The sequence below is a fragment of the Borostomias antarcticus genome (assembly GCF_949987555.1).
Source record: "Borostomias antarcticus genome assembly, chromosome: 13".
Taxonomy (NCBI): Eukaryota; Metazoa; Chordata; class Actinopteri; order Stomiiformes; family Stomiidae; genus Borostomias; species Borostomias antarcticus.
Genome location: NC_140246.1, coordinates 11,625,814 through 11,651,722, shown reverse-complemented (window position 1 = coordinate 11,651,722; position 25,909 = coordinate 11,625,814). Strand labels below are relative to the sequence as shown.

At 43.9% G+C, this 25,909-nt stretch overlaps 2 protein-coding genes across 4 annotated transcripts in view; both read right to left on the bottom strand.

The window, feature by feature from the left end:
- Positions 1–5,594, bottom strand: part of scaf11 (SR-related CTD-associated factor 11) — a 42,490-nt gene extending 36,896 nt beyond the window's left edge. For all 3 annotated transcript variants that reach the window (XM_084447564.1, XM_084447563.1, XM_084447565.1), the window contains exon 1: positions 5,415–5,594. The gene's annotated coding sequence lies outside the window, so the exon portion shown is untranslated. The remainder of the gene's footprint in view (positions 1–5,414) is intronic.
- A 482-nt stretch (positions 5,595–6,076) lies between these two features.
- arid2 (AT-rich interactive domain 2) overlaps positions 6,077–25,909 on the bottom strand; it is a 46,996-nt gene continuing 27,163 nt past the window's right edge. Inside the window, exons 8-21 of the mRNA XM_084448122.1 lie at positions 23,909–24,159; positions 23,523–23,619; positions 23,048–23,257; positions 20,494–20,664; positions 19,686–19,764; positions 14,597–14,731; positions 13,114–13,313; positions 9,998–12,369; positions 9,725–9,873; positions 9,267–9,405; positions 8,826–8,908; positions 8,003–8,126; positions 7,674–7,765; positions 6,077–7,462 (exon numbers count right to left, since the gene is read on the bottom strand). Of these exons, the coding sequence (XP_084304248.1) occupies positions 7,351–7,462; positions 7,674–7,765; positions 8,003–8,126; positions 8,826–8,908; positions 9,267–9,405; positions 9,725–9,873; positions 9,998–12,369; positions 13,114–13,313; positions 14,597–14,731; positions 19,686–19,764; positions 20,494–20,664; positions 23,048–23,257; positions 23,523–23,619; positions 23,909–24,159 (4,214 nt within the window). The 3' untranslated portion in view covers positions 6,077–7,350. The remainder of the gene's footprint in view (positions 7,463–7,673; positions 7,766–8,002; positions 8,127–8,825; positions 8,909–9,266; positions 9,406–9,724; positions 9,874–9,997; positions 12,370–13,113; positions 13,314–14,596; positions 14,732–19,685; positions 19,765–20,493; positions 20,665–23,047; positions 23,258–23,522; positions 23,620–23,908; positions 24,160–25,909) is intronic.

Genomic DNA, 25,909 nt, shown 5'->3' with positions numbered 1-25,909 from the left:
AACTTTAGGCCTTTCAACTTATTTACAAAATGACTACCCGGTTATTGATGTAAATTGTAAAACGGTTAATATTGTTTTTATTTGCAGGGACAAAGGAGTCGGTTGCAGGCTGGGGCTATTAGAAGCTGCTAGAGAGAGAGACGGCGAGGGATGAGAGGAACCAGATGTCAGACATATAAAACAGCTGTAATGAATTTGAATATTTGATAAATGTCTCTTTTAAGCGTAAGTAAGAAGATGGGTAGGCTACTGTACAACTTGAGTAAAGCCTAAGAGCAGCTATATTTTCGTCTTCTTGAGCAAGCGGTGATTTCAGAGTTGGCACCAAGCAACGGTAAAAGCAAAAACCAAGCAGATTCATATGTATTACATAATAATTTGTTTGATAATATTATAATAAAGTGAATTCCAATGCAATGGATCCCCTGGGGCAGTTCTGATCCCTGCGCACATGTAGGCTACGAGGAGGGACACAGGTAGGGAGTTCTACCCCCTCAGTGAGAACTGCCCTTGGTGATTTGCAAAGTAGTAGCTGAAGTAGCTGAAGTAGTAGAAGTAGTAGAAGTAGCTGAAGTAGTAGCTGATTTTAAAATATGATTTCATGGTTATAGGTTGAATAATGAAACCTGTTCAATTGGTTACAATGGACTTTGACCTGCGTAGAGGTGGAGGTGGATTAAAAACTATTGGGCGTATGATCATGCCTGGCTCCAGACCTAAAACCCGCCCACTCCACTGACTTGCATTGATAATCCATTCAATAGGAAAATATCAGCGCAGCCTATTAACCATGTAAACACGCATTCTGATCATTTATCTCTGGCTGGAATAGCCTACAGTACATATAATTCTTTCTCTGGTTGGAATAGCCTACAGATTTATTCTTTCTGCGGTTTGCCCAATAAGTGCATGTCAAAAAAGTTATATTCTGATGGGGGCATAAACACACATTTGAATGCATCACTTTATTTAGTGTCTATATGCAACAGTTAAGTTGGAAGCTCTAATCAGAATTATTTTAATCAGATTGAAGAAATATTGCCCATGTAACCGCAGCTGTGATTAAACATGAGTTACTTCTAATCTGTCTAAGTGCATTATTCTTTGAATTGAGATTTCCAGCATGAATATTTGACTGGAGGTTTGCCTTAGTAGGCTAATGATTAAAATAGGTTGATTTGTAAAGCTGCAGCACTAAATTGAAGTGTGGAGATAGGTCTGGCTATGTGACTGACTATTAAGCAGTAATCAAACCTAGCAACATGGACCAAACTTGAAGAAACTGTTATAGCCAACACTGTTCTGTTCCTGGTGCATGATCAATACTACATAGGCTATAAAACAACATTTGCCATGCGCAAATTGAGGTAGGCCTAATGATTAAATAGTGATTAGCAAGCTATTGTTGATCATTATTATTATTACTATTTAAATAATAACTTAACGCTACAAAATCAGCACTGGACAGCAACACCAGTCACCGTGCACCATGTCCTCAAAATTCTCAGATTTTTGTGAACAGTCTTGTGCGCGGTGTGCCATTAAAATGCAGGATGACGTCATGCTGCCTACCTAGTGCTGTGCCAGATACGCTCCCTACTACTCCCTACGACTTCAAGTCATGACTCACGACTTCATAGCGTTCCAGGCAAACTGAGTGCGTGGAATTCTGGATAAATGTAAACAAGCCAATATGGCAAAAGCTTGAGATTTGGCACACTGTCATAGCTGGGAAGCTAAGCATTGTATGCCTAATTTCGTTATGCTAAGAAATTGTACGTTACATAATTGACATCATTGACTTTTCGCCATTTGCATAGTCAAGTTCAGGTTTACCTAGCACTAGCTATCTCTTGTCGTCAACATATTTGGGCATCATTACATACACATAGCAGATTGTAGTGCATAATCGTTTACTATTTTGATTACAATGTACAAATTTACTTTACGTTGCCCTAAAGTTATCTTTGTCGCCGTACCCATGTGGGCTGCCATCTTGTTTAGAGGGCTGTGTGACGTCAGAGAGCGCAACTGGGAGTATATCAATCTGGTATGAGTTCACGGGTGGGAAGTTACAGGTTTGACTGCCATTCCAGTGCATTTTCACGTGTAGAAGGTTGGAAAAACATGGGTTACGGGTTGCCTGGAACGTGCCATAAGACAGCTTGTGCTGCCTATGTAGGCATTGTCTAAACGGACATTGCCTGAATAGGCAGCTGCCCCTGAATTGAGACATAACCAGCTGTCTTCACCGATAGGGGCAGGTGGGTAGCCTGGAGAGGGGTCCACCCAAGCCCCCAGGATTCGAAATCTAAAGTGAAGGCCTATTGAACCGCGCCATCTTGGCTAGATTTGTAGTCACTTGGCTATTTCCGGTGACTTTTGTACTGCGCAGTTGAGCTTCTCTGGCCGACGCGCGTCCACGAAAAGGTTTGGAAATGCTCCCTATTTCTGAGGTCCCAAGGTTGGTGAGTATGGCAAGCTATAAGCTATTAATACAAGCATACCGCTCAAAAAGGGCTTAATACATACAACAAACTGATCAGGCTAATCATTTTTTAATGAAAATGACCACAAGACAACCTCCTGTGCATAGCTGAAATGGTAGTGGGATACGGTGATAAACTGGAGTGATCTTTTGACAGCAATTATTAGCCTTTTCCAAGAATGGACAGAAATGGGATATTTTTAGAATAACAGGAATTTATTCACATACAATGTAAAGGAGTTGATGTGTAGCATGAAGATGAAACGATACACTGAGTTTGGGTGTTTTCAGTCAACGTTGGCGTTCACCACTTCCAGCTATCGAATGGCCGACTGGTGTAAGATGGATAGCCTAACGTTAGAGAGATAAATGTAGGCTATGGTTATGTTAATAAAGGTAACAATGATGTTGTAACATGCATGCAGCACTGCCGATCTGATCTGAACGATTGATTCATTGTTACCATGGATCGGTATTGGGATTGATCAAGGGCGAGTGTGAAATAGCAGCCACGAACTCAGCGGGTTATCCGAGATGCGGTAGCGGCGGCCAAAGCTCCTGCTGGCGGGGAGTGAACGTCTTCAACTCGCCTGTCACTGGCTCCCTGGAGGAATTTAGCCTGGCTGCAATAACGTTATCGCGAACGGAATGAATACCATCTACTAGCAAACAAAACATGTTCAATTATATTTAACCTGTTAAAACTAAGATGCCAGGATCAAAAAATAATTTCTCCAATTGATATATTTGACAAAAACAGGTTAATATGCAAGCCGGTTTTCATTGCTAAATCAAAGCGGGGAGAGCCGAGAGAGCCGGGAACGTGCGTCTACATTTCAGATAAATGTGAACTTTTTCGTGGACGCGCGTCGGCCAGAGAAGCTCAACTGCGCAGTACAAAAGTCACCGGAAGGCCAGAAAAGCACAACTGCGCAAGTACAAAAGTCACCGGAAATAGTCAAATGACTACAAATTTGCCAAGATGGCGCGGTTCAATAGGGCTTCATTGTTGATAGCGGCCAGTGAATGGAGTGGCTGTATCCAGTTCTATTAATACATCCATGGGTCCACCACCCCAGACCCAATAATATGACCCGAGGGGGCGGAGTCTCAACACCACACCACTATCCACGCCACGGACTGCACAACTAAGCCCTTGAGTGCGCTAGAGACACACGGGCCGAATCCCAATTCTCTTTTCTAGCCCTTCCCCTAGCCCTTCGAAACGGAGTGTCAAGAGTTACGGGTTAGAAATCGTCCCTAAGAAATGGGACACCCCTTCAAGACCGCTACGTCATCAGTAAGACTGTACATTCCCCAAGCCGATGTTCACATAGCCATCTCAAATACATTGCGTATAATAGTTCTAAATATTATAACGTTAGTAAAAAAGCTGCTGTGACTAATGTAATGTAAACTACATGGTAAGCTAGCTAGTTAACAGAGACTAGCGATCTTTTGTGTCATGCTTGTTATAAATAATATATATATATATATATATACACACTACATTGAAACAACATAAAACAATAATAATGCGATGGTTATCGCAATGTTTACGAGCAATCTGTTAACGAAGAAAAAAATACATTTGTGGATTTCCTTTTTTCGGTCGGTGGCCGCTGCCATCTTGTCGACAGATTTTTGAGAGGAGATTTGCAAAGCATTCTGGGTAGCCCTCGTTCTGAGTGTGGGTCCCAAAAATCTCAGTTTCAAGGGCTATCTAGCCCTCGCACTTCGCCCTAACCCTAGACGCAAAGAGAATTGGGACACCCCTAGCCCTAATGTGAACGCGCATTTCCGAGGGTTAGGGCCAAGGGCTAGGGCCAAGGGGTCTCGCCACCATGCCACTATCCACGCCACAGACACCACAACTCAGCTGTCGAGTGGGCTAGAGAACCATGGTCTTCATCAGTGGGTGTAGGTGGGTGGCCAAGAGAGGGGTACACTGTCCCCAACACGCTCTGACCTGAGGTGGCAAAGTCTTGCCCCACGCCACTATGCACGCCACAGACCCCACAACTCAGCCCCTGAGTGGGTTAGACACACATGGTCTTCACAGGTGGGTGCATGGAGATTGCCCGGTCCGTAGTAGTACTAGCAGTAAATGTTACATCCAACTGCGGCAGCTAGCCCACTTCACATTTTCTCAAGGAAATGTACTTTCTAGTTATTATTATTCAGTCATTTAGCAGACGCTTCTCTATGTACGTTCTATTGTTCACCCCAAGGTCTGACAAGTTTGCCCCAATTTGGATCCAACTTATACAACCAATACTGCCTGTTAGGTTGATACAACCTAGCTGAAGTGTCCACTGAGTAGACTAAATTAATCTAGCTAGCTACACGCTACGCTTAACGTTAGTTACATTATACTAGCTACGTGTGGAGCTAGCTAGCTGAATAGCTACACTACACTTCATTTACACATTAATTATTACAACGTTGGTCTAGCTGTCTCCGGTTAGCTAGTTAAATTAGCTAGCAAGCTAATATATAGCTAGTGCTACCTAGCTAGCTAATTAACTCCATATAGTTGACCTTCAAACAGTAAAGCTAGCTCGGAATTGCTTGCTAGCTAGAGCGAACCAACTAGCTAACGTAACAGCTAGCGTTAGCACTAACTATTTTAGGCTCACGTTTGTTACAACATAACGCTAGCACTAGCTAGTAACGCTAATTCTCAAACAACGAGCCAGCTAGCTCCTGTTAATCAAGATGGCCAAGCAACGTAACGTTAACTACAATTTCGTCTAGCTAACTAGCTTTTGGCTTACTTGCTGCCTACGGCCGGGTTCGATCCTAGGCTAATCGAGTGTCGCTATCTTGCTGTTAACGCTAGCTTATTTTAAACTGCTAACATTGGTTAACAGGTTTGCTGAAGCTGACAGTGTAGCTAGGCCAATCTAGTTGCTTGTTTACTTACCCAAAACGTAGCTATAGCTAACGTTAGCTTGCTAGTTTAGCGTCCAATTTGGTTTGCTGGTACTTTTTTGTCTCTGCAGTGAGAATTCAAACCGAGCCGGGTAGCCTACATTACACGCAAAACTCGATGAGGGGTTGAAAACGTCTCGGCCACATGTCTGTACGAGACTTGTGAATGAGCATAAACTAGCTAGAACTCGGTTTGAGCCGCATGATGTCGCCACAGTCGTTGCTAGCTGCTTCCGGGTTCAAGCTTATTTGCATCCGGTGAAACAAGATCTCATTTTTAACTGTGCGGAATTGGGATTTTTTATGTTGCACCCATAACCACTATTATCCTCCAACACAAAAATGAGATAGGGGCCAGGGTCTATTAAACTTTCCCCAATAGTTTGTTCAAATATCAGGTATTCATTCGTTTGGATGATGGGGATAGAATCAAATTTGAAATAGTCTTAAGAGTGGGGTCACAGCACATCCATGGGTCACAGACATGCATGGCAAAGTGGACTCAAAACAGCCGATGAGGATTTCCTGGTATATCGCTGATAGGACACAAATTAAACAGCAAAAGGGGAAAAATCAATCCACAAAACAGGAAATTGTTCCGTTTTTTTATTTAAAAACTATAAACAGTCACCAAAGTAAATAAAGCCAATCTCTAACAGATTGTTAGGTCTATGTATATCGCACATCCTACTGACACCGCAGAAATGAGGATGGGTGGGTTTCCCCGCTCGGATGCTAACACAACAGGCAGTCATAAATGTTACACAACACATCGTAGAGAGGACAGTCTGAGGACGTGAGCCGGAATGTGGCATGGTATTAAGAATGAAAAAATAGTACAATAAAACTCCACACTATATTAAGATAGAAAAACGTAGTGAAGAAAATATCATACCTGCACATAAAGCAAACAACACAGGAGAAAACCTGTATAAAACTCCATGTATTTAAACCAATTTACAAATACAAAAAAATTTGGTACGTGCATTGTGCTCGTACAATGACAAACGTTTACAGTGGATACATGTTAGGGGTGTGAGGGGGGAAGAGAATACCTTCAATATTTCTTCTTCTACAAAATGACAAGATATATTATTCCATACTCTTTCAGCCAGCAAAATGAGTTCTACAAGGTATTATAATACAAAAAAAGTCACAGTTCCACAAAAAAACTGTTTTCCCCCTCTCTACACTTTACAGCATCAGTACCTTTGCAGAAGTATTTACAGGTTTTAAGTACATTCATCCACTGCTGAGTATAGAATCACATTAGATACAAGTAACCAGGGATCATAAAAAAAGCAAACAAACAAAAAACATACTATTCAATTCTACCAAAGTAATGCTTCTATTACTCCACAGAGCAAGTTCTCCAGTGGCTGTATCGGCATGAAAGAGGATTTTATCATCTTTATATATATTCACAAATATTTACAAGATTCTTTTCATTAATCGTAATGGTATTCATTTCAATAATAAATAAGTGAAAATATATTGACTCAAGTAAGAAAAACCAAGCTACCAAGTTCTAAAGAAAAACAACAGCGCCAGTCATCTGCTGATGCTCCTTCCTCCCCCTTTCTCACCCAGCGCCCTCCCCTGCTCCCCTGTACCCTCAGCCTTTTGCTAACTCACATTTTTTTTGCAAACAGTCCCAGGATTACAAAAATGTGCTCGTATTTGTGGTTTTGTTAGTAGTCCCTCATGGCAGCAATCTAAAGAGCTCCCCCTCTTGGGTGGCTGGTGGAAGACCCCATGGCAGTTTGTTGTGTAGAGGGGATGGGGGATTCGAGCACAGGAGGTGTGGGGTTGGGGAAGGGAGAGGGCTTAGTTCTGGCGGACAGCCGCTGCCCTCCTGTACACCCACTTTGCTCAGTGAGCATTTCCCCTCTTTTCTGATGATGGGTTGGGTAGTTGTCCATTTAGCCTCAAGCCTGGAGTGAGCGTGTCAGTTCGTAAAGGCATTTGGCGAGCGTGGTGGAGACCTCCATGTTACTGAGCGCCAGCACAGAAAGGTGATTCTCATGCCTCTTTACCAACCTGAGTGATTGAGAGAGAGATGGAGAGAGGAGACATAGATCAATATAAACTCCACTTTCACCACCAAAACTGTATGAAGTATCCAGAATGAGTTAAGTGTTTGAGCAATTGTACAAGAACTTAAACAGAAGTTAATAAGACAAATAGTAGCTCGGAGTCATATTTGCTGATCCCACTTTTATAAAGAATCATTAGGAGAGAGTTGACTTACTTCCGACCACAGTCTGAATACTTGGCGATGTTCTTTAGCGTTAAGGCAGCAGTTAGTCTTATGTGTTTGGTCATTGGTCCCTCTTTTTCATCCTGAAAAAAAGCACCAGTTAATCACAGACTAGAAACAGTAACATAGATTTCAACCTGCACATTTACCTGTGATAAATCTGTTAGTGATCAAGAACTGGTCTTGTGTGAAACTAAACCTTTAGGTCAATGGTTAATTTACCAAAACATTTTGAGCATCATTTGAAGGTATACATTGTCTATGCCATGTGAATGATCTAAGGTAAAGTATGTACAGGCAGTGATAAGAGCATTACTCACAGTGAAGTCCCTGAACACCAGGTTGCGAGAGCCTCTGCGCAGGGCCATGAGGGCCGCACTTGGATGATTGACTATAGCTTTCTGTGCTCGCGGTGTTGGGGTGCTGCTCGTTGTTGACTGAGGCCTTTGGTGGAACAAAAGACATGTATTAGGCAGTCCCCTAAAGTACACACAAGGATACATCACAGACTAAACCATTATACAACAAATTGCTTAAGCTCTAATAAGAAAGATTCAGATATGTACAATGCAGAGGAGCCATGTCTGAATATAAGCCTTGGTGCAAGAATAAACTAGAAATACCGCTTCGCGGATGTATGCCTCCACCAAATGTCAGGTTGTTCTAAACATGTTTTGTGAACTTGACCTGAAGCTGAAGCAAAACCAACACTAGACATCATACAGTGCATGAACATGTGAAAAAAACGATAACTATATATCCATGGAATATTCCATGTGCCCTGGGCGCAACCGCAAGCCCTCCTGAGATATCACCTTCATCAGGCCAAAAACGCTTTTTGTGAAGTCAGTGACCTTGACCTTTGACCACCAAAATCGAATCAGTTCACCCTTGAGCCAAACTGGACATTCTGGCTAAATTTTGAGAAATTCCCTCAACATGTTCCTGAGATATCACATTCACCAGGCTAAAAACGCCTTTTGCTGATTGCATTTCCAGTAGATGGGACATTTGGTCTTATCACAAGACTACACATTATGTCAAGTGTACCATGCACTTATACGATGCTTTCCCATTTGTGCACAAAAATGAATGAATGTCATAGATGGTGGTCAGAGGACGTGCAAACTCAACAGTACATACTTGGAAGTTGTCTGATTCACGCCTTGTTTCTGTTCCTCCAGTTTCATTCCTGCTAACAGGGCATCCCGAGAACAGTGCTTATCCTGCAAGTGGAGGGGAGAAAAACATTAGCCAGCATGCACATGCACACAGACTCTCTGCCCACTCAGGGCCGGCATATGTCACCCAGAGAAACAAACTCTTTCTTTCCTTGGTCTTAAAACTCTTCACATTCCATTACAAATGTGTCAGTTCAGCCTGGTTTCAACATGCGTCTGAACACATTTGTAGGTCTCTATGGAATGGGACATACAGCTTAATGTCGAAGAGACTCAACAAGGCTCAAACAAATATGTAATGCTGATAGATAGAAGTACTTTCTACTTTTAGTAGAAGGTGGTCAGTAAATAATCATAATGAATTTAGTATAAATTGTTAATAAATAAAAAAGGTTGGTCTTACCTGTAGGTGGGTTATGAAAGACAGTCTCTGACGGGGGAATGGTTCACATCCCTCCCATAGGCACTGGCCTCCATACACGTCCTTACTGCCGTGCTGCGTGGCTGCATGGTAGAACACCTGGGACGGGGTCTCAAACCAGCTTGAGGGGGGAAAATATAAATCTTAATCAATTAGGCAATGCTGTACAGAACAGACAATGCCTCCAACGAACAGGCAAAGGAGTTATGCTATTCCATAATGGCTGCCTTAGTTATACATATACTGTAGTATACTGTAGTTTTTACAAGCTGTACATACTGCCAGATAGGTTCTGCAATGTTTCTCCAATTTGTTGATGGCCTAATGTACAGAAGATGTCTACTATGCAAAAAGATCTAAAATGCATCTGCTTAAGCTTAATATGAAGCTAATTTTTTTCCATTATCAGGTTGGGGGGACCCAGACAACGTTAGGCTCACCGTTTACAGGACTGCCACAGACATTTGAAGTTCTGTCCTGCTTTTCTGATCTGCTCTGGGGGACCGGCTGAGGCCTGGGTGGAGGCGCTGGGGCTACCTGACTGAGCAGGCTGCTGTATCACCGGGGGAGGAGATGGTGTCACCCCAGGCTGAGGGACAAAACAGAAACTGTCAGCAGACCAAGTCACAGAATAGAAAATTAACGGATTGAAGGAGTGGTTCTGGAAATATGGCCAGAGAAGTAGGGCTGATTGGGGATTTGGACTGACTCACCATGGAGCTGGCTGTCTGTGTGGGAGAGCTGTTCCTCTGATGGGTGGCGTTCTCTATTGCTACTTTGGCTACTGTGCTTGGATCTGCTCCGGCAGGCACTGCCACCATGGTGGCACTGCTCCCGGCGTTGTTGGGGTCGCTGATGGTAATAATGCGTACCCCCACCTTGCTGGGGATACCTGAGGCCACTGCGTCCTCTGCTGGCCTCTTCGGCGCGCGTCCGTCTCCACTCCCTCCACTGGCTGGCACCCCCCGCAGCCCAGCGGGACTCTGGGAGTTGACAGTGATGTTGGTGGGCACAGCATTGGGAGTCGGCAGCTGTCTTAGTGCAGCAGGCACAGCGGTGTGGCTGGGCCCCAACGGTCCATTGGAGAGTTCAACTGGACCCTTGTTGCCGACCACTTGAGGCCCGTTGGCCAGGCGCTCGGCCTGCTCAGCTTTGGCAGTGTCCTGCTGGGGAGGAGGGGGCTCCTGGACTGGACCATGCAGCTTTTGGGGGGGCCCCACCTCCCCGTTTCCGAAGTGTTTGGAAGCAATGTGATTTGGAATGATTTTGTTTGGGTGGGTGCCAGCATTGGAGGTGTCCCCTCGGTCAAAGTCACAAACTCCGTTGACGAGAATCTTTTTGGGGTCAGAATATCCTTCCTGTGGGTCTGCAGGCTTCCCATTGGTGGGGTAGACCTCGCTAGCTGGACCGTTGACTGCCCCCTGGCCGTTCCCTGAGTGGTTCGGAGGTCGATCCGAATCTACGCACTTCCTCCCATTAAGCAGCTTGGCCCCTGCCAGGTCCCCATTGCTAGTTTTGCTAGCAGCAGTGGCTCCCCCCTCCGCCAGCGATGAATTCTCCATCACTTCGATCTTGCGCTCGTGTATGTGCAGCCCTGTGGCGTCCTTGGCCTCCTCCTCCTTCTGACATATGATCTTGTCCCCCCTAAGGGGCGGTGGAGGTGGTGTGTGGGCTGCGCTCCCTGTCTGGTAAGGAGGCGGCATGCCCGGCGCCATGGCACCTTGGCTGACTGTAGCAGCCGCAGCCGAGGTGGAGAAACCTGTGTTGGGCACCACAGTAAAGGTGACCTGGCCGCCAGGCACCGGGGCCTGGATGATGGTGGCGGAGCTGCTGGTGGAGAGGAGCTGTCCAGGCAGAAGCTGGACTGTCTGGAGAGGGCCCTGGGTCTGGAGCGAGCCTGGCACCAGCTGAACGTTGAGCTGCTGAGGCTGCTGGTAGAGCACCTGGGGACTTGGAGCTCGTGTGCTGGTGGGAGTGGGCACCTGGGGCGCGGGCAGAATGAGCTTGCCGCCTGGCGTGGAGGGCCCTCGCTTTGGAAGCAGTAACTGTTTGATCAAGCTGGACTCTATAGAGGTAGGCTGGGCAGGGGGCGGCTGGGGAGGAAGGGGTTGAGGGTGGATGTGGAGCTGCTGCTGCTGTCGTTTGGCGGACAGCATCTGGCTGACAGGGGGAGAACCCTGGCCATGCGCGCTGGGGAGAGAGGGAGAGCAGGGTAAGGGGTTGGAAGTAGTTCCAGGCTGCCCTGCTAGCTGGATAGTCTGGGTGCCAGGCATGGCAGAGGGGTTGGCAAGCACGATCTGGTGGATGGCCGGACTGTAGGCCGGGCTCTGCTGGCCACTGGGGCTTACGATGACCACACTGGACTGCTGGGGCTGCTGGCCAGGTGGGGCTATCGTGGACATGGGTCCGCCGGACTGGGATGGAGCTGGTTTGGGGGCGATGTTTTGAAAAGTGACCCGCGAGCCCTGGGCGTTGGGCACGCCTGCGATGGTGAACACCTGACCCCCGCCCATCTGAAAGTTCTGTAACGAGGAGCAGGGGACAGACACTCCTGCGCCGTAGTGGGAGGGAGCAGAGTGTCCAGCTGTGTCCTGCTGGGGCCCCGACTGAGGCGCCAGGGGAGGGGTATGAGGCGGGGGCGGCCGCTGGACCACGGGAGGACACACTCTCGCTGAGAGGACATGACCCGGCGGTACCTGCTGGAACAGCGTAACTGGGGTTCTAGGGGGGAGGACAGGTGAGTGTTGGCCCAGGAAGGGCTGCTGCTGCTGGGGAGGAGGTGTGGGCAAGCCAAGGCCTGGGGCAGGGAAGTGGTTCTGCACCACTGGGGAGGATGTAGGGATAGAACTCTGCATCATGGCGGACTTGAGGATGTCCCCGCCGGACCGGGCCTGCTGCTGGGCCACGGTGAGCAGATTGGGGTGTAGCTGCTGCTGTTGGGGGAGTCGGGGAGCAGCTGTCTGAGCCACGTGTGCTACTTCCGGAGTGGGGAAGGCCACCGGTGGAGTAGTCCCACTTGCATTAAGGCTGGGGACTGGGGGCCGAGCAAACTGGGGTCCTAGCCCAGGGTGTCCAGGAGGCAGGCCTAGTTCCAGGGAGACGAAAGAGATACAACACCACATTAAGGTTCAACTCACAATGACAATCACAATGTGCCAAGTATGACATTTATCAAGCTGACATGTACATAGTTACATGAACATGGTTATTGCCAATACTTCGATAAAGATTATACTTGTGTTTTCTTTACATGCTTACCAAAAACGAATGAACTATTAATGCGGTTAACTTGCTTAGGGTAAAGTAGGATTTATTTATGTACTAGACTCCAATTGATCATATCATAATAAAATATTTGAAGTGACAGGTTCATGTTATCTAACATTTTAATTCAATTGAACTCACAAGCAGTCCACAGAGTGCATGTCTACTGAGGAACATGAAGCATCCTAAGCACAGCTCTGTGTGGGATCTTAGGCTATATATAGGCTACATAATATTCTGTATAATTACTGAATGTTCACTCTAAAGCATAGGCTATAGTTTGACACTCAGACATTAGACAAAACTCTTTTTATACAAGAGTGTAAAATCTAGAATAAAATAAAATATAATTGTATTCTTTAGAATGTCATATTTAACTCAACTAACTAAAATATTGCGAGGACTTGACATTGTTCCGCAGTTATGACCACCATTGAAGGGGTGAACATTTAACTTTTAACAATGTGCTAATATAATATATTTTTCCAGTCATAGAAATTAAAGTAGCATTTGGACCAAACATGAGTTAAGTTTCAAATTAGTTGTGTGTGACTGTTCAGCCTACCTGCAGGGGGCGCCTGTGGGTGGGCAGCAGGGCCCTGGTGTGTGTGTCCTGGTGGGGGTGCTGGACTGGGCTGCTGCTGGTAGTACAGCTGGACAGGCAGAGGGATGGCCCGCCTCCTCACCCCCACTACCAGGATGTTTACCGGTACGTTGGGCTTAGGGTCATCCTGACGCTTTACTGTGTGGTTGGGGAAGATGGTCCTACCATGCCATAAGAAGAAAGGAGAGGAGAGAGAGTTCTGAACAACTGGTATGTGAGGAACTGATACTAATCCAACCAAATACAGTTATGACAATTTGCAATGGAAGTGCATACATTACTTTTGCAGAATGTAACCAAACATTGGGGACGTGTTATTTTGGAGACACTTACCTTGAGCATTTTATTGTTAGTTAAAATAAGTCAGACATATGGCAAATTAATGGTAGATAAATGTGGATCACTTGAAAGTTTTTAATCTAGGTTCCATTTGAGCTAATTTAAGTAACCATAGCAATTACCAGGCCACGTCCAGCCTGTCTTATGTGTGTGGCTGGCTTGTTTCTGTTCAGGACTGGAAGCTAGTCATGCCACTAAATGCTGGGAATTGAAATAACATGAAATATTGTCTGATAAATTAAGATAGGTCTTGTCGCCTGGACACATCAGTTCCAATACTTCCAATGATAATCCAGCACAATAAGAGCGGGATAGCCAGTTAGCTCATGAGCTCACAACAACTAGCAGCAGCTTCCATAACATTAATGGTAGCGGTCAGTGGCTATGCCCTTCCCTTTATGTGGTGAAGTAGACAGTAATCTCTGAGAATGTCCCGCGTGGGAGTGCAATGCTCTGACCACTACTCTACTTGTGGAATTTAGGTAAGGGATAAAAAGGTTGGAGTGAAAGGATGAACGTGTGGAGGTTTCCGAATTACACCAAAGTTATCTCGGTGAGTCAAACGTCTTATAATATGCCGTAAATAAGGTCCAGGTTGTCGAAAAAGAACATTCTCCTTTAAGAAATCAAGCAACCTTATTGGTTTTTATTCTCTACATGATTGACAGGTCGGAAAGGTCTCATTCATTTGGGTGCTTTTACCAGCAAAAAATGGATAGAGGATCAATTTGCGATCAATCACGATTAATTACATATCATGTAATTCTTTTACAATTTTTTTTATTGTTTGACACCATTTAATTAACTTGTGATAATTTAAGGCAGGCACCACAAATATATCATGCAGTTGTTTTATAACAGTGACAGTGAAATAAGTTATTAATGACACCACAAATATACCAGAAGGTATTAAAACACAAAAAACAATCAGAGAAAGCTAATGTCAGAAGACCTCAAAAAGAAGCTAATTAACATCTGAGTCAACAGGAAGACCTCTATATTTTCTGCCGTTAACTCATGGCTGTGGAGGACTATGGCTGCTGAACTTACTGTAATGGCAAGCCAACAGGTCATGGCCATAGAGGACTATGCCAGCTGAACTTACCGTAGACATTTGAGGAAGCCAGAGGAGGTCAGGATACCACCACGTCCCATCTTACTGCAGGTGGCCAGGTACTCAGAGTACATGTCTGCTCGAGACACGGCGCCCTCCAGGTTGGCCTCAAAGTGTGCGTTCATCCTGTCCGAAAAAACAGGTAAGAGTAGAGTCATTTACAACAGTTACTGGTCATTTAAACAATATCACATGAGGGAGTGCTGTTATACTGAATATCAGCACAGCTGTGATTCGGTTGTAGGTATGAGGCCGCCGGCAGCGTACAGAACATTTGTTTACCGTTGCTACAGTATAAGCAACTTAACACCGGCTGAACTGGTCCACAACGTAAACAGAGCAAACTAATATAAAACTTCCAAACTGTTTATGCTAGAAGGTAATGTTACCAAATAAATGTAAAGCTTGTTTGCTACGTTAACGTTATTTGACTGCCTGTCGCAATATATGTTCAGCCATCCAGTCACAATATTGCCAGCCTGGTAGCATAAAGTAGCTTCAGATGGATGAAAAAGTAGCTAGCTATCGATATTTGCCCCTCAAATCATTTTACAACTTGCCTCATTTATGATAAACAAGCAGAGCCACGCAGAAGATTTTGGGACACAGCTTTATAAGGGCAGCACAGAGGTTACTGGCAGAGGGAGAGGACAACAGGAGGAAGGATGATAAACAGACCAATAGAACTGCGGGAGGATGAGAACCCAATTTAACCAATTCACCTCAGTTATACGATCCTCTCCCCAAAGCAGAACGCTCCCACACAGGTTCAGGTGTGGTGGCCCTAATGTATACTAAACCCCTCCCCCACTCTGGAACGCAGAGTGCACGTGGCCGCACATTTTATCAGGTGAAAGTTTTTGGCCTGGATTACACTACTGCGTTTGTTCATGGCTACGTGCTCAAAAGGGGAAAACGATCCGTGATTACACATGAAATTGCATGCAAAGATCTGTTCAAATCTCTAATCACACTAACACACCCGAAAAAGCATATCACACCAACATTAAAGAGCACTTCAAATAAGTGATTTACAAGTTTGAGCTATAGCCATCATGGGTATATTTTTCTTGGTTAGTAGCATAATCTGAATGTTGTTTAGAATGCAGCTGTCCAGCCATCCAACAAACTCAAACGGTCACAAACAAATACATTTCCATCCCCATTTGTGTTCCATGCCTGGTGCGCATTCCCTGCTTTTAAAATAATCTCTTTTTTTGTGACTAGCAAGCCCAAGGGTGAAGGTGGCTTCGTGGGGACCAGGGAGGCGGCAGCTTCAAGGGTTGATTTGGAGGTCATGGAGGGCGGCGGCGGAGATGGTCGCGGTGGGTTTGGCCAGGGGCAGTGGTGGCTCCAGGGGAGGAGGAGGAGGAAAACGGGGAGATGGTCGTGGTGGGTTTGGCCAGGGGCAGTGGTGGCTCCAGGGGAGGAGGAGGCAAACAGGGAGGTGGTCAGGGTGGATTCGAAGGTGGCAGAGGAGGTGGATTCGCAAAGCCCCAGGGCAAGAAAATCAAGTTTGATGATTAAAATCCCAAGTCAATATTCTACTTATTTTTTCAAACAGACTCTGGTTTAATCACTTTTCAGAGACTACTGGACATTCCACATTTCCTGCGTCAGAAAAGCTTCCCCTCTGCCATTTTTCAAGCGGAACAGGTGGATAATCAGTACCGATGAGTAAAGTAGAGACATGCGACGTGGGTGTCTTGTCCTTCTCAGGAAGAGGGGGAAATAAGGATGACATTTTATCCATAACCTAGAAGTATTTATTGTTGCTAAGGGCGACACAGCAATGTGTGTCCCAAGTGCAGACATTTACTTAGTTGCTTGTGCACGTCAAATGATCACTGCAGGTGGAGAGTAGCTTATACAAAATGAGTGTGTGTGTGTAGAATACTCCCGAGGTGGTCTGAGTTGGGTTTGATTCAGAGGGGTCTGAGTTTGTTTTTCCATAAGACATCTCAATGACAAGACATGGAGGCATCATCAGAAGCAAAGAGAAAGGTAAAAAGCCTGCTGCGTTCTGTCAGGTATATTCACCCAGCAGTGGGTGATTTACCCCTTGGCTCCATCAGCGTCAACCATCAGACGCTAAGGAAATGAATCCATTGTAATTAATGACAGCAGCTACAGTACAGCTACTGCATCCGGCAGAGAATTGCAGAGGTTCATTTCTTGATTTTTGACGGTAGAATGTTGACGCTGACGGACGCAGTGGAGCCAAGGGGTAACTAGGCCAACCTGACGCAGCTTAGTTTGGCTTGGTAAAGTTGAGCATTGTTAGTTAAGCATTGAGTCAGCCTTTACCCCATTATTGCATTGTGTATTCCTCTCTTATATTACATGGCTGGACCAACCCAATCTAGAGAAAGGCTCACATGGTTCATCTTTTTAGTTGTTTTTGTGGAGTGATACTGCTTAATGCAACCTCTTTCTCATTGTGCCAAAGGAACAAAAAAGAAGTGGTCAACAGAAAAGGTGGGTGCAATGGAGGATTCACTGATGAGCTTCATTCAAATGGGGAAAATGCAGGGAAAGAAACACAGAAATGGATTGCTGCTTTTCCCCAATGGATTGCTGCTTTTCTTGTGAACAGGGACTGGGAAGCAATCAAGTTTTATGTCTGCAACAGAATAACAGCCGATCTGAGAAAATAAGTTTAGATTGGATTTGTAGATAGGCATGAGGAAGCTGCTGACTACATGCACATGCCTTCCATTATTCAGTACGTCCACTTATTTTCGTTTCATATTTAAGTCAGTGTGATGAAAGGTTAGATCGGTTAGGAAAGGTTAGTTCTGGCAACAGTGTTTGCTGTGAAAAGAAAGGGTCAAAGCTATACAGATACAGTATATGACTGGAAAGGTATGACATGACTTGTTGATACATTGGAATTCTTCCCGATTATCCTAAATCCTATATAGAATATCCTTTATTGTATTAGATAGGAAGCAAAGGCTCCAATGCGGCTTTAACTTTCTGGAAACACCACTCAGTGAAGAGGGAGATGATATTGACATCACTGGAGTTATAATGGGGTTGAAGGGCGTGCAAAAAAAAAGTTTTAACTCATATGGTTGTTTTCTGTGCAAAGAGAGGGGCACAGAAAGTGCCCTAATGTCTGACCCCTGTGTCATCCGTTTCCTGACACAAACAAGTAGACCACAGGTTCCTAAGCAGTAGAATAGAATCTTAAAAATGACTTTCAACACCATTCAGCACCTTTGTCTTTTAAAACCAACATGTATGTCACTAAAACAGACTACAGCTGTACCTCAGTCTTAAAATGGACAGTGGGTGTTTGTGTTTCTGTGTCCTTATCATGTAATCCACTGTATAGCTGCCAATCTGAGTTCAAAGATAATACCCACCATTTCGCTTTTGGCACTGACCCAGACTGTTAGCTAGCATGCATCTAAATAAACATATCCATTAAAACCTAATTGACGACTTGTGGTAAATGAAGTAGTATGGCGAAAATGCAGATACCCATTTTGTAGTTTGTAAGTTACAGTCAAGCCATAAAGTCTGCACACCCCTCTAACCTTCTCCATGTTTTATTACATTACAGACTTATTCTACAATAGATTGAGTTAATTTTTGTCTCTAAAACTCTACACAAAATAGCCCGTAATGACAAAGTAAAAACAGGTTTAGACATTTGTGCTAATTTATTAAAAATAGCAATGTAAAATATATGTACACAAGTGTGCACACCATTTGATATGACACCGAAAAGTGAGCGGAGGTCACAGGGAGATTTTTTCCACTGACATTGCTTGAGATGTTTCTACAACTTAATTGGAGTCCACCTGTGGTAAATTCAATCGATTGGACATGATTGGGGATTGACAACACCTGCCTATATAAGGTCCTTCAGTTGACAATGCATGTCAAAGCAAACTCCAAGCCATGGGGTCAAAGGAATTATCTGCAGACCTCAGACACCGGATTGTGTCAAGGCATAGATCTGGAGACAGGTACAGAAACATTTCTGCAGCTTTACAGGTCCCAAAGAGCACCATCACTTCCACCATCTTGCCACCATCATTTAGGCCCAATCCCAATACCCGCACTTAGCCCTAGCCCTTGGCCCTACCCCTACATTTTGTGCGTTCATGTGTAGGGTAGTGTGTCCCATTCCTTTTATCTTCTATGGCTATGGGGCATATCGAGGGCTATTGGATGTTCAAACAGCCCTCCAAAACGAGGGTTTTCAGATGCTGACTTAAAACCGAGGGATAGATGAAAATTCACACAATGCTTTGCGAAGCCAGTGATATCAAACAGCTACCGGTGCCGTGAATAAAACCATGGGAAAGAAGCCCATCCGTGGAATAGCTTAGTTTAAAGTAGATGCAAAGGAACATGTCATTGGATTGTTATGACACGCATTTCAGAAAAAAATCCCCATTCACGATGTCAACTGCATTTCATTGTTAGCCTAACTTAACAGCATTTTGATGTTACAGTAACGATGCAATGTTGAATCTAATCTAATCAATAGAACTTTTTTTAACAATGAACTTTGTTTAAAAAAAAAAAAAAAGAAAAAAAAAAAGAGGTCCATCCATTACTAGGATCTGGGACAAATAAGTTTGAGAAAGGCTGGTTTATGCCCAATGCTTTTTGGTGTCTTTGGAATATTGTTACTGTAACCCCCACAGCTAAGCAAGTAGGTGTTTGTGCTGTGAAATGAGCAGGTCTATAGCTAATGAAAACCTTTACGTCCTATCATTGTGGGCACACGCGCCACGCCTGCGCCTGGCAAAAAAGTGTCCCTCATTTGGGAGTGAGAAAGTTGGCAACCCTAATCTCAGTCCTTGTCCCCACCCCCCAAGACAGTGGTCCGCAGGTTGCTTCTTCTCTTCTTTACAGTTGAAAACCCCTGGTGTAACTCAATCTATTGTAGAATAAGTCTGCAACGTAATAAAATGTGGAAAATGTGTGCAGACTTTCCAGCTTGACTGTATATCTTAAGTGATTTCCTGATAATGGATTTTTTCCCAACCCAGGAGTGTAATTCCTGCGTTTGTGTGATGTCTAGACACAAATACAACACTGTGTGCATGTGACTCACCACTGCATTGTGAATTTCTCCCCATCAAGTTCGACGATACCAGGTGGAGGAGGAGTAGATTGGACAGGGATTCTTGTTGCTACAAGAGAGAAGAATTGATCATCATTACATTCTTGCCTTGATACACGGCATATCTTTTTTGATAGAACAAACTACTCAAGTACAAAACTCTCAACTAATCTTAAATTGTCCTGGTTGAAGTTGGCTACCACCAGCACTACTACTAATAGACTCATTAAATGAAGCAAGCACATTAGACGTTTGTGTCTACGCCTGTTTTTAACTCCCCACTGTCATGTTGCAAACTCTTTATCTATTCTATTCTTTCTTGTTATTTGCTTCATATTAGTGTTTTATTCTTGTCTGTACTCTAGGCATTTTCTCCAAGAGATCCAGGTCTCAAAAGCTTCTTCCCCTGTATTTAACTATACATTTCAAAGTATTCCCATGTAATCCTGCATGTTCCCCATTTTGTTCCCTAGGTGGCAGTAAAACTCTATTGATTAAACTGGTAGAGCACTAATATCATCCTAGCAGTTCGGCCCCTCAGGGCAACATGAATTCCATTTTTGATATTCTTTGCTACTGCTTTTAATTCTATTAAAAAAACATTAATCATAACTACCATAAACTTAGCATCCTGTAATATGAATGTTTCCTGAGATTGCTGAGCAATAATGTAACAATGCTGTGTAACAAGTTTGCAGCACCAATAATAGTACTGCAACATGACTACATTACACTAAAGAAATGTGCATGAGGACAAAAAAAAACCTTCACCGAAGTTCTAAGTTGTCCTGCTACTCACCAGGCAAGGGGGCACCCTGCATGGGAGAGGGCACTTGCTCCACCAGCTGGGGCCGCACCTCTGCCACCTGGCTGCTGCTGCCCACACTCTGGTGCTCGATCAGCCTGACCGCCGTCAGAGCCTCTGGCCCGAAGGTGTGCAGGTCTACAGACACTAGTCGCACCAGCAGGTCTGTCCAGACACAGAAGGGGGTGCAAGGGTAGAGACACAAGCATATTCATCATATCAGTCTCAACTTCCCACTGTCAGAAAATGACCAAATCTGACTGGAGTGCAAACTAAAGCCAACCTTATCATATTCATTGTTGCCCTAGCAGGAAATGGCATCAGTCCAGTAGTTAGTAAACATGTCCTCACTCTCAAACACATTTAAATACACAATGCCTTAGTAAAGATAACACAACATTAAATAACAAAGCAATTCAAAGCACTAGGCTTACTTTCAGATTCAGATTCAGATTCAGACAACTTTATTGATCCCACGTGGGGCAATTCATTTGTAGCTTGCTCGAGTAACAAAACATTTTGAACAACAACAACATACCACAACAATATTCCATACTATACACAGTCCAGTAAAACAGACAACCAGGTCGTTATCGGGAACATTTAAGTCAAAAAGTAGAAAAGATCTCTGATAGTTATGTCAAGGACAGTGTATAGGCTACTTAGAGTGATTACCATTTGAATTAAGAATGATAGCCAAGGGGATAAAAGATTTAGAGTGACGGTTGGTCTTACTCAAAGGAACATGATAACGGCGGCCAGAAGGTAACAGCGAAAACTGCTGAGACAGAGCATGGAGAGGTTGGTTAATGATGCTCATCGCCTTCTTAACCACCTGGTCATCCCAGAGAGAACACAGGTCTCTTGCATATTTCCTAACTTTTAGCTTCGCTGTCATTCTCAGGAGCAAGCATAGGGAGCTTTCATGCATACTGTGGCACCTCCTCAATGCACCCAACACCCAACTGCCATCGAAAATGAATGCAAACATACCATGTGAAAAGCCCTTAAAGGAGTAGTAAAGGGAAAATGCATGTTTAGCCCTGTTTTAAGGTTACTCATGATCATATACAGTGGTTCAGATCAAAACGTTAACAAAACTAGCACTTTTGAGAAAGTCTGATAATTGCTCTACCACTGTTTTGGTCATACAATGGATGTGGGTAGGCACCTTGAAAAATCTTTCAAAAACATGTTAAACTCTCAATTTCAAAGACAAGAAGCTCACCAAGGGGGTAATTGGTGTCCGTTGGTGTTCTGACATCAAATTTGCCGCAAAGTATGAATCCTGTAGTGTTTTATTGATCATTTTATGAAATCCATTGACTTCTATTGAAGCGACCGTTGTAGATGTGTAGATCAATCCGCAGAGGGGATTCAGGAAGCGGAATTACTTACGGTAGCTATTGTTATTGTTTATGTTGCTAGGCTACCTAGTTTGCGGAGGTTTACACACGTATGTGCTGCGTCTAAATAGTTCTATGCTAAATATTTAAAAAAGCCTTTCCAGATGAACTAGAATCTTACTTTATGGCGAATTATATGTCAGAACTCCAACTAACACCTCGGGGAGTTTCTTGTCTTTGAAACTGAGTGTTTAACATGTTTTTGAATGATTTTTCACGGTGCCCATCCACATCCATTGTATGACCAAAACGGTGGTAGAGCAATTATCAGACTTTCTCAAAAGTGCTAGTTTTGTCAACGTTTTGATCTGAACCATTGCATATGATCATAAGTAAACATGCATTTTTGCTTTACTACTCCTTTAAAGCTGTCCTCAAAGTTAAAGACAGTTTAATTAATCAACTAATTTCCTCTCAACTAATTTCCTCTCAACTAATTTGTTGAAATTAATTAATTTGGTTATTACACAAAAATATACAAAAAGCTTCTTCCCTACAACTTTTCCAATATCTTGCAGCACCATTATATTAGTCCAGTAGATATGCTCCCCAAAAAGTGACAGATTGTTCCTTGGTGTGGAGCCATGAAAATGGGCATACTTGTATAATTATATTTTTTTACAGAAAAAAAAAAAGATGTTGGGCTATTTTCACGTCTTGTATACTTTTTAAAAATACAGAGATTTCCTCAAATCCTCATTAGTTTCCATGGTTGACTTTAAGCATTCTAAACCTCCTTATTGTTGAGTCTGCTGGCATCTTGTAATGACAACTGCCCTATTTCACTTTTACATCACAATATAAACACAGCTGTGCAATGTGGGGTCGATAGAAGGGTAAATCTCAACTTCAAAAGGTAAACGGCTGCAATTCAATGATGAGCTGATACATCTGTGCTTAGATAAAGAGAAAATATAAGGGAGACACCCTACAAAGACCAATTATTGAAGATGACAATGATAAGTCTCACATATGTTGGCTACAGTGTAGAGGGTTTTTTCTGCAAGAAAGGCGAGTCAAAGAAACGTTTGGTGACAAAGTTAATCTCCAAGGATCATCTACCAGTTAGGTTACGCAAACAAATCGTTCTAACACCAGAGCTAAGCCCCTAGTATGATTGGTCACCCAGATTTGTTTCTTACCGATGCTCCTGTCCACAGAGGCGATTCTGCTGCAGGGGATCTCCCCCAGTTCGGCCAGCAGGTAGAGCACCTCCAGGGAGGCCATGAGCAGCATGAGGTCTGGCAAAGAGAGCAGGCCGATCACCTCCCTATAACAGTCCTGGTCCACGTACTCACAGATCAGCACGCCATTGTCCTCTGCCTTGCTCAGGTTGCCCAGAATCTCCATGGCTAAGACATGATAAGAGAAGAGGCAGAGGATAGACGAATGTCCCAGGGAAATGAAAGAGTAAACAATTAGGTTTTGACCCAAACCTTGGTCGAAGTACAACATCATTCAAATTACTTATTTATACCTGATCAACCCAGGTATCCCATTGTTCAAGCATGCCCACCCCCCTTGGCTTGGTCTTGCAAGTTAAGAGTGACCTCTAAACTACAACAAATTACAATTTTAAGAAGGAGAAATTAGAGCAACCATGACAACTCCACTCACCCCTCATTTTGAGAAACCTGTCCCTGGACATTAAGCATTTGGTGATGGTGTGAAACATTAGGTGGGTCGTCCGGAAATCAACTGGATCCAGCTGAAGCTGTATGGAGACAAAACATTGATTTATGTAAAAATGTGCACAAAATAGAGCATATGTTGTAACTCCCCTATCATATCATATCAGTTTTTAAAGTACACTTAGAATAGGCTACACTCACTTCAATGCTTAGGGGCCTGGTGGGGTATGACCCTCTTTGTTCCAGGTGGTAATATCTAGACAATATTTCTGGCATTTTAGGGTACCAAGCCAGGGCTAGACCACCCCAGGGCCATAGACAAACCTAACAACTTCAACATGAATGACGTATGTCCAAGCCACTCATACTCACCTCTCCAGCCACATTGCCCAGTGTGTCAAGTCCCATCTGTCTTAGGGAGATGAAGTTACAGTGGGCGCACAGTAGGAGGAAGCGCAGGCAAGTGCGGTTGGCGGCCAGCAATTTGACATTTGCCTCCTCGAAAGAAAGGTTCCGTAGGATTACCGCCACTTGCAGGACACGCTGGCCTTCCATGTCACTGATGCCCAGGTCCCGTGGAGGATGGAGGAGAGCATCCCAACGCCCGTCCCATAACGTACCGTCTGAGTCAGAAGGATAACCATTATGAGAACAGCAGGGTAGGACTATTTTTAAACCAATTAATTATGTCATAATGAAAGGACGTAAGGCCCCGCCTCTGGGCGGAATACCAAGGATGTAAGGCACAGCCCCCGGGTGAAATACCAGGGAAGTAAGGCACAGCCCCCGGGTGAAATACCAAGGACGTAAGGCACAGCCCCCGGGTGAAATACCAAGGATGTAAGGCACAGCCATGTGAAATACCACGAGTGAGCGAGCCACCGCGTGGTTAAGAATTAGACAATCCAGAGTATTGGTGCTGATAGGCTTTGCCCATCAGCCAAAAGTTATAATAACCTACAAAAAAATCTCAAGATCCAGAATTTTTCAAACTGAAAAATCAAGTATTATAATAGATGGAAAACACTATCAAAGTATACAAATGCGGTCTTCATGTTATGCACCACGATCGAAAGCAAATTCCTAGTATGTTGAAAAACTACAATGGAAATAAACTGATTCTGATTAAATAACATTCAAGTTGTACAGTCAGTTGTTGTCCAAAAGCCAATACAACAATAAGACAATGTAATGAATGAATGAGTTCAACAACTGGACTTGATCTTCCACAGACAGACAACTGTAACGATTCCGTCAACCGACCATTTATTCTACGATAACTTGTTCCCAAGCACATTGCATACCGTGGGCTATGTTTGAATTATAGAGCTTTTTCCAAAGCCGGTTGGCAGACACGCGAGAACATCTTTCATCAATAAAATTTAAGGCAAAGACAATGTAGTGGCTTCAAATGCGTTATCTTATGGACCCGGCAAGTTTCTTCAATAACCTCTGGAATACTTTGTCTGGTATGTCCATGTTTTCTTCTATCTCATGGCAATCTATCTTTGGCGAACAAACGATAACATTGCGGCCTAAGCAGGGAAAGCAGATATTAGTAGGCGGAATGTAGAGACTGGAAAATGGGCTGTAGACCGGAAATGGAATGAATAGAAACCAGGTTCTCCTTTGAGGAGAGTCTAGTGATACGAGGCTACACAATCACAAAATAAAGCCTGTGAACAGCTCCTCCCCTCTCTGTGAACAGTGCACTCAAAGATGGATTGATATGACAAGACGGTTGACTGAATTCCTGAATCAGTCCAGAGTTTGCGAATAGTTGTGTCATGAACACCTCCGCATTTATTTGAATGAAAAAGGTGCCAATGATGCGAACCCGATAGGGGGGACCGGGAGCTTGAATCTTTTTTTTTTAAGCTTTAAAATGTGGAATTACAGTGGATTTTAGCATGAGGTTATATGGATTTGTCACGGTCAATGGGAAGCACTGGCATTTTTATTTTCTCCCTGCATCTTCTCAGGTGCTGGTGTCTCTTTTGCTCCTGCTGTTGGTCTCACTTACTGAAACCTGTAGCACACTAGTTTTAGTCTAGTTTTAGTGACTAAAAATATCATTAAGATTTGCGTTGACAAAATCTAAAGTCTAACAGGTTTAGTTAAAGTGTAATGCGTTATTTAAGCTTTTTTCTAGAATTTCCTAGCTCATACATCTTCCCATCGCACAAGAGAAAAGCAGGTCTGTTATTAAAATCACATGGGGGCATTCAATGCTATGAAACGGTACAAACTTTGAGTTTGACCAAGTAGTAGTATGCTTGTGAGACATCCTTGTAGCCTGGGTCCAGACATTCAAATCCACCCACTCCACAGAGATCTCAACATTAATTGATATTCTGTAGGCTAACATCCTTG